This window comes from Piliocolobus tephrosceles, chromosome 21 (assembly GCF_002776525.5).
Source record: "Piliocolobus tephrosceles isolate RC106 chromosome 21, ASM277652v3, whole genome shotgun sequence".
In the NCBI taxonomy this organism is placed as follows: Eukaryota; Metazoa; Chordata; class Mammalia; order Primates; family Cercopithecidae; genus Piliocolobus; species Piliocolobus tephrosceles.
The window spans coordinates 16,515,499-16,524,539 of record NC_045454.1 but is presented as its reverse complement, the minus strand read 5'-3'; the positions used below and the strand labels follow the sequence as shown (position 1 = coordinate 16,524,539).

Genomic DNA, 9,041 nt, shown 5'->3' with positions numbered 1-9,041 from the left:
TTTTGAGACGGTCTCACTCTGTCACCAGGCTGGAGCGCAGTGGCTCAATCTCAGCTTGCTGCAACCTCCACCTCCCAGGTTCAAGCGATTCTCCTGCCTCAGCCTTCTGAGTAGCTGGGACTACAGGCGCACACTACCACGCCTGGCTAATTTTTGTATTGTTGGTAGAAACGGGGTTTCACCATGTTGGCCAGGATGGTCTCAATCTCTTAACCTTATGATCTGCCCACCTCAGCCTTCCAAAGTGCTGGGATCACAGGCGTGAGTCACTGCACCTGGCCGGTTCTTTTTTTTTAATGTATTTATTTTTGAGATAGGGTCTGGCTCTTTCACCCAGACTGGAGTGCGGTGGTGCGATCTCGGCTCACTGCAATCTCTGCCTCCCCAGTTTCCATCATTCTCCCACCTCGGCCTCCTGAGTAGCTGGAACTACAAGCATTGTGCTATCATACCTGGCTAATTTTTTTTTGTAGAGATGGGGTTTTAACCATGTTTCCCAGGCTAGTCTTGAACTCCTGAGCTCAAGCAATCCACTCACCTTGGCTTCTCAAAGTGTTGGGATTATAGGCGTGACCCACTGTGCCTGGTCAGGCTTTTGGTTTTTTTTTTTTTTTTTTTGATACTGGGGTTACTCTGTCACCCAGGCTAGAGTATAATGGCGCAATCATAGTTCACTGCAGCCTTGAACTCCTGAGCTCAAGTGATCCTCCTGCCTCACCCTCCTGAGTAACTGTAACTATAGGCACACACTACCATGCCTGGCTAATTTAAATTTTTTTTTTAAAGATGAGGGTCTTACTGTGTTGCCCAGACTAGTCTCGAAATCCTAGGCACAAGCGGCACTCCTGCCTCAGTCTCCTGAAGCAGTGGGATTACAGGCATGAGTCACTGCGCCTGTATTCTCTTGGTTCTAATAGTGATTGCAGTAATAACTAGAATGCCAGGAGCACCTGCCACAGAGCTGGATATGTGCTGTGTAGACAGTGGTGACAGCATAGATATGAAAGGCTTTGCAAGACTGTACTGGGGCCTCAGTGGGGTACAGACTTAAGAGGAAGACAGATTCAGACATTAAATGTCCTAGCTGGGCACAGTGACTCATGCCAGCACTTTGAGAGGCTGAGGCGGGCAGATCACTTGAGGTCAGGAGTTCGAGACCAGCCTGGCCAACATGGTGAAACCCCTTCTCTACTAAAAATACAAAAATTAGTTGGGCGTGGTGGCAGGCGTCTGTAATCCCAGGTACTCGGGAGGCTGAGGCAGGAGAATCACTTGAACGTGGGAGGCAGAGGTTGCAGTGAGCCAGGATCACACCACTGCACTCCTGCCTGGGCAACAGAGCAAGACTCTGTCTCAAAAAAAAAAAAAGAAGTATCACCCCAGATCACATGGTCAGTTAGGCTTGGAGCCTGGAGTGACCCTGATCTGATCTCAGAACTTGAGTGGTTTCCACTAAGCCACAGGAATCATAGCCATTATCCATCCAGCCACACATTCATTCAGCACACAGTCATTGAGCACCTAGTATATGGCAAGCACTGTGTGGGTTGCTGGGGACACAGTAGGGAACAAAGCAGGCAAATGTTCTGTTTTAGGGGTTTGTATTCTCATGGAGGCATCCAGAAATGAACAAACAAGTCAGATGCTCATGTGTTAGACAGTGATGAGCACTAAGGAAAGTTAAGTAGAAAGCAGGGGCTAGGGCTGTTGGGGAGTGGGAATGGTAGACACAGGACATAGTGGCCAGGGAAGGCCTAGGTGAGAAGGAGGCTCTTGAGCAAAGACCTGAAGGAGGCAAGGGGGCCTGACAAGCTGGCAAGTGAGAGGAGTACCATGCAGGCAAAGGGTCCGTCAATGCAAAGGCCCCGGGGTGGGAGAACGCCTGGCACAGTGTAGAAGCATCCAGGCAGGCGGGCGAGGCTGGCTGACCCTGCGCCAAGTGCCATGCACATGATCTCAGCGGTCCTGTGAGCAAGCCATGGTTACTCCCTATGTGCAGAGCTCATGGGTTAATTCTGTGTGCTCAGGCTCAGTGAGGTTAAGTCACTAGTCCAAGGCCACATAGCTAGCAAGGCGGTAGAGCCGGAATGCAGCAGCGTTTTTTGTTGCTGTGCCTCAGAGTGCCAGAGGCCTCAGTATCGGGGTGCTCAGGTCACTAGGGTGACACCAGGGGCAGCAGTGCTGGAGTGTCAGGTCCTGGCAAGGTCTACACTGTGGCAGAGAAGGTCCGGGGGTCACAGGGAAGTGACTGGGGCAGTGGGGGTGAGGCCCAGGGCAATGGCTACTTAGTAGGGGATATAGAGTATTCGTCACTGCTGCTTGGGGGACAGGCTGGCACCGTGCTCAGCCCTGATGGCCACCACCTCTAACCCTGCCCGCAGTGTGCCAAGTGCCGAGAATCATTCCATGGGAACCCGCTGGGCGGCCAGCAGTGCTACCGCCTCATTTCAGTGGAGCAGGAGTGCTGCCTGGACCCCACGTCGCAGACCAACTGCTTCCATGAGCCCAAGCGCCGGGCACTAGGCCCTGGCCGCACTGTCCTCTTTGGTGTGCAGCCCAAATTCACCAACGTGGACATCCGCCTGACGCTGGACGTGACCTTTGGGGCCGTGGACCTCTATGTCTCCACCTCCTATGACACCTTCGTGGTCCGTGTGGCCCCTGACACTGGCGTCCATACTGTACACATCCAGCCACCCCCACTTCCGCCACCCCTTGCAGATGGTGGGCCCCGGGGGGCTGCGGATCCAGGAGGAGCAGGAGCCAGCAGTGGACCGGGCACCCCAGCAGAGCCACGGGTACGGGAGGTGCGGCCACGGGGCCTGATTACCTACGTGACAGTGACGGAGCCGTCAGCAGTGCTGGTGGTCCGCAGTGTGCGGGACCGGCTGGTCATCACCTACCCGCACGAGCACCATGCCCTCAAGTCGAGCCGCTTCTACCTGCTGCTGCTGGGCGTGGGAGACCCAAGTGGGCCCGGTGCCAACGGCTCAGCCGACTCGCAGGGCCTGCTCTTCTTCCGGCAGGACCAGGCCCACATCGACCTGTTTGTCTTCTTCTCCGTCTTCTTCTCCTGCTTCTTCCTCTTCCTCTCACTCTGTGTGCTCCTCTGGAAGGCCAAGCAGGCTCTGGATCAGCGGCAGGAGCAGCGCCGGCACTTGCAGGAGATGACCAAGATGGCCAGCCGCCCCTTCGCCAAGGTCACTGTCTGCTTCCCACCTGACCCTACTGCCCCGGCCCCCGCCTGGAAGCCAGCTGGACTCCCACCGCCCGCCTTCCGCCGCTCTGAGCCCTTCCTGGCACCCCTGCTGCTGACAGGGGCCGGTGGTCCCTGGGGACCCATGGGAGGGGGCTGCTGCCCGCCAGCCATCCCTGCCACCACTGCTGGGCTGCGAGCTGGGCCCATCACCCTCGAGCCCACAGAAGATGGCATGGCCGGCGTGGCCACCCTGCTGCTCCAGCTGCCTGGCGGGCCCCATGCACCCAATGGCGCCTGCCTGGGGTCAGCCCTCGTCACACTGCGGCACAGGCTGCATGAGTACTGTGGGGGTGGCGGGGGTGCTGGGGGCAGTGGGCATGGGGCTGGTGTGGGCCGGAAGGGACTGTTGAGCCAGGACAACCTCACCAGCATGTCCCTCTGACATGCCGAGGGTCCTCATCCACAGCAGCCAGGTCACCCAATGGGGCCGCCCTGGACTTGGGGTCCCTTCACCTGGGGGCCCCTGGACACTGTCTCCTTGGAGACCACTGGCTCCCTTCCCCCAGGGGTGCCCCGATGGGGCCTCCTTTGTTCTGCATTCAGCAGCTATTTATTGAGTACCTACTCTGCAGGCACTGTCATAGGCGTGGGGCAAAGCAGGAAAGGAGAGACGAGGTTCCCTGATCTCATGGTACTTAGGTTCTAGTGAAGGGAGACAATCAGTTCACACGCACACATCCCACATGCACACACACATGAACACTTGTACCTGTGCACACATGAGTAACATGGTTTCAGAGAGGGAGAAGTGCTGTGAGGCTCCAGAGGACGTGGCAGTGAGGGACGATGGGGTGAAGTCAGCTGGACATTCAGAGAAGCTAGACTGAGAACGCCTGAGAAGAACCAGCCACGGGAAGAGCTTCAGGAAGTGAAGGTAGAGGCCCTGGGGTGGGAGCAGGCTTGTTTTATTGGAAGGACTGGAAAACTGGCAAGTGTGACCCAGATCAAGTGTGAAGAGATGAGACTGGGGACAGGCAAGGGCTGGATCACCCAGGGCCTTGTGGACCCCACCCAGGGTTTTGGGTTTTATTCTCAGGGCAACGGGAAGCCGTTGGATGATTTGATGAAGGGGAGTGACAGGATCCGATGTACCTATTTCAGAATTTAAGAGGGCTGCGCGCGGTGACTAATGCCTATAATCCCAGCACTTTGGGAGGCCAAGGCGGGCTGATCACAAGGTCAGGAGTTCGAGACCAGCCTGGTCAATATGGTGAAACCCTGTGTCTACTAAAAATACAAAAATTAGCCGGGCGTGGTGGCGCACACCTGTAGTCGCAGCTACCTGGGAGGCTGAGGCAGGAGAATCGCTTGAACCCGGGAGGCGGAGGTTGCAGTGCACTCAGATTGCACCACTGTACTGCAACCTCAGTGACAGAGGGAGACTCCATCTCAAAAAATTTAAGAGGTCACTTAGTTGTGCTGTGGAGAATGGACTGGAGGGACAAGAGGGCAGCAGGGATGGTGGACTGGAATAGGGTGGTGGTAATGAGTGAGTCCGGCTCAGATGCGGGATGTGTGTGGAAGAATGTAATGATGGTGTGGACGTCAGAGTGAGGGAGGAGACAAATCCACGATGACCCCTAGCTTTGTGGCCTGAACTGTGGATGGCTGAGGGGGTCGTTAATTGAATGGGGCAGAGTGGGGCTTGTGAGGAAGATCAGAGTCTGGTTCTTGACATGAGATGCCCTTCAGACATCTCTTCACTCAGGTCCAACTAGGGATACAGAAACACTGAATATTTCAACAGCAGAAATTGAGTGGGGGGATTGGTAGTGCTGGCGCGGGAAGCGGCTGGGAAGAGACAGATGGCACCATGATACAGCCCAGAGGTGAGCAGGATCCCCAGGCTGCAGGGACAAAGCTCAGCAGTGGTGGTACCTCACTGGGACCAGGGTCACGCAGCGAATGCTGGAACAACAGAGGCATATTCAGGGGGAGCCTCAGAGGGGACAAAACCTCTGCCTGAGATCCCACCCCAGGTGGGCATGGGGGACACTGAGGTTGGGGATGAAAATGCCGGTACCGTCACTGCACAGCCCTCTTCCAGACAGTGCTATCTGGAAGATTTCTGGGCTCTCCCGAGGGGCCACGCCACACCTGAACCACCTCCTTGGACTCCTGTTCTCTACCCCTTGAGGACCTCCCTCCCTTTGACCCTAGCTGTCTTCTTGAACTTGGGACTCTCCTTTCCCAAGACTTCCATCACTAGCTCCTGGAGGAACTGGACTCTGCATCTTCCCTTCACGTGGAGCCTCAGTGTGAGAGGCCCTGCCAATGCATGCATGTCAGAGGTGGCTGGGACCACATCGGAAGAAGAGGGGATCGACGAAATTAACAAATAAAAAGTATGGGCAAGACCCAGGTGTCTGAGTGCATCTGCACATGTCTCAGGAGGGCTGGGTCTCAACTCTGATGCAGCCCCAAACACTGGATAACTTGGATAATTGCCCTTACGATGGTACCACTTCCAAGCTGGGATGGCTTTGTTCCTGACTGCCCCTCCTAAAGCTGGAAGGGGGAAGGGTCTGCCACGGCAGAAGCGTAATAAATACCAATAAACAACTCGTTTCCCAGAAGGGATGCGCTGAGGGGAGACGTGGGCAGTGGCTTTTGACCCTTCCCTAGATCTTCCTCAGGGAGACCCCAGTTTGGCTCAGGAGGGGAAATAGGCTGCCTTGGTCCCAGCTACGGCTTTTTGTTGTTGTCTTGTTTTGCTTTTTGAGGGGACAGAGTCTCACTCTGTTGCCCAGGCTAGTGTGCAGTGGTATGATCTTGGCTCACTGCAACTTCCATATCCCAGGTTCAAGTGATTTGTGTGCCTCAGCCTCCCAAGTAGCTGGGATTACAGGCATGCGCCACCATGCCTGGCTCATTTTTTTATATCTTTAGAGGAGACAAGGTTTCACCATGTTGGCCAGGCTGGTCTCAAACTCCTGACCTCAAGTGATCCGCCTACTTTGGCTCCCAAAGTGCTGGGATTACAGGCATGAGCCACCGCACTTGGCCTTGGTTTTTTTGTTTGTTTTTTTGACACAGGGTGTCTCTTTTTCTGTGACACAGGCTGGAGTGAAGTGGTGCCATCATTGCTCACCGAAGCCTCAGCTTCCTGGGCTCAGGCGATCCCCCCACTTCAGCCTCCCAAGTAGCTGGAACTACAGACGTGTACCACCTCACCCAGCTAATTTTTGTAATTTTGGTAGAGATGCGGTTTCACCATGTTGCCCAGGCTGGTCTTGAATTCTGGAGCTCAAGTGATCCTCTCCTACCTTGGCCTCCCAAAGTGTTGGGATTATAGGTGTGAGCCACCGTGCCTAGCTCAGGCACAGATTTTATTCCAGGCCCCGATAGAAGGGTTCAAACCAGACAGGGCTGAGAATGAAATGAGACCCTAGAACAATGAGCTTTCTCTACTTTGATGAGAGTCATAGCCAAAACCAAAAGCATTGTGAGAGCTGCTTTACCTCACATGCACCTGGGCAAACAAAAGCCCTGATTCCTCCCAGGTGGGAGCTGGAGATCTCTCTCCTCCATCAGCCTCGGCAGCATAGGCATCTTGCTGCGTGTGTTAAACAATGTATCTTTTCTGCACAACCCGGCTCCTAAGTGCAAGCCATCAGGTGCTCAGCGGAGGAGGACGATGTGTTGGACTCAGAGGGTGTGTGAGTCTCCGTTATGGGCCAGGAATAACATGATATTTTCTTTTTCTTTTTGTTTTTTGGAGATGATCTTGCTTTATCACTCAAGCTGGAGTACAATGATGTGATCTTGGCGCACTGTAGCTTCAACCTCCTGAGCAGGCGATTTGCACCATGACTGGGCCTTTTCTCTGGGATGCATAGCCACGTTCCCTCTCACAAATGCCTTGTGGTACGTGTTCCTCCCTCCACGTCAGCCCTCCAACCATCACTTCTGCCTGCACATACCTGAGTGCAAGTGGCGTATGTTGAGGCGGGAGAGAGTCTGGGCATGGAAGGCTGGATGCCTGAGTTCTAGACTATGTGCGGCTCCCAACCCCTTGGGGATTTCAGGGATAGAGGGAATATTTTACTGAGAGCCTACAGCCCTCCGGACACTGTGCTGGGTGCTTGGTGTGAGTCTTAATCTTCCCAACGTCATCTCTGGGAGGTGCCGGCTTGGTTTTCCATTTTGCCCATTCAAAAGCTCTGTTGCCTAAGAACTCAGGGCTAATTAAGAGATGAGCCAGATTGTGACACAAGCCTGTCTCCGTTGCCCCACGCATTACCTCCAGAGTTGCTTCCCTTTTCTAAGCCAGTGTCTTCTGATTGCCTACAATGGGCCCTGCATTGTGCTGGGAGCTGGGGACAGAGTAGTGAACAAGCTCTCTGCCCTCATGGAGCTGATAAGCCAGTGTGGTCCCCAATAATAAGTAAACGATGCTGCATGCTGGAAAGTGATAGAAAAGGCAGTGAGAGAGCAGGAGGTTGGCACTTGCTTTTTTTTTTATTTTTTTTGAGACAGAGTTTTGCTCTTGTTGCCCAGGCTGGAGTGCAATGGCGTGGTCTCGGCTCACTGCAATCTCCGCCTCCCGGGTTCAAACAATTCTCCTGCCTCAGCCTCCCAAGTAGCTGGGATTACAGGTGCCTGTCACCACGCCTGGCTAATTGTTGTATTTTTAGTAGAGACAGGGTTTTACTATGTTGGCCAGGCTGGTCGTGAACTCCTGACCTCAGGTGATTCATCCACCACGGCCTCCCAAAGTGCTGGGATTACAGGCTTGAGCCACCACTCCCGGCCTGGGACTTGCTATTTAACATAGGTGGGATGGGAAGGCCTCTCTTGTAAGACGACACGTGAGCAGAAATAAGGGAGTGAGCCTGAGGGACATCTGAGGGAGGGAGGAGCATTCCAGGCTGAGGGAACAGCCAGTGCAAAGGCCCAAAGGCCCTGAGGTTGGAGTGTGCCTGACATTTGAGAGAAACAAGACTCATGTGGTTGGAGCAGAGAGGGAATAAGGGGAGACAGGGAGACAAGGTCACAGAGGGAACATGAGCCATATCCTGCAGGTCCCTGTACCACGGTGAGGACTCAAGCTTCCGCTCTGTCAGGGATGGCACCATGGGAGGATTCTGAGCCTGGGAGGAATGGGCTCTGATGTAGGTGTTCACAGGATTCCCCTGGGAGGAAGAGGCTAAAGGGGTAGGAGAGGGTGGGAAGCCCAGTGAGGAAGCCCCTGTGTCCGTGCTGAAGAGGAGAGTGACTGGAACAAGGTCGGGATAGCAGAGCAGGGAGAAGTGGTGAGATTCTGGATATATTCTGAAAGGAGAACCAGCAGCATTTGTTGACAGATTGGACACTGGGTGAGAGAGAAAGTGACTGAGCAACAGAACGGTAGAGTTTGCTGTTTCCTGGCATGGCAAAGACTAGGCGGTTTGGGGATTGGGGTATATCCGCAGTTAGGTTTTATATATGTTAGATTTGAGATGGTTCTTAGATATCCCGAGGGAAGATGTCACTCAATGACTGGATACAGCTCCAGAGAAAGAGAGAGAGAGAGAATAGCAAATAATAGTAATATATTAATATTAGAATAGGCCAGGCATGGTGGCTCATGCCTGTAATCCCAGCACTTTGGGAGGCCGAGGTGGGTGGATCATGAGGTCAGGAGATCGAGACCATCCTGGCTAACACAGTGAAACCCTATCACTACTAAAAATACAAAAACATTAGCTGGGTGTGGTGGCAGGCACCTGTTGTCCCAGCTACTCAGGAGGCTGAGGCAGGAGAATGGCATGAACCCGGCAGGCAGAGCTTGCAGTGAGCC

The 9,041-nt window shown here is 54.1% G+C and overlaps 1 protein-coding gene across 1 annotated transcript in view; it reads left to right on the top strand.

Annotated features, from left to right (window-relative positions):
- LOC113222361 (multiple epidermal growth factor-like domains protein 8) overlaps nt 1-5,618 on the top strand; it is a 19,273-nt gene extending 13,655 nt beyond the window's left edge. The window contains exon 12 of the mRNA XM_031934890.1: nt 2,382-5,618. Coding sequence (XP_031790750.1) covers nt 2,382-3,641 — 1,260 coding nt within the window. The 3' untranslated portion in view covers nt 3,642-5,618. The remainder of the gene's footprint in view (nt 1-2,381) is intronic.
- The last annotated feature ends 3,423 nt before the right edge of the window (nt 5,619-9,041 follow it).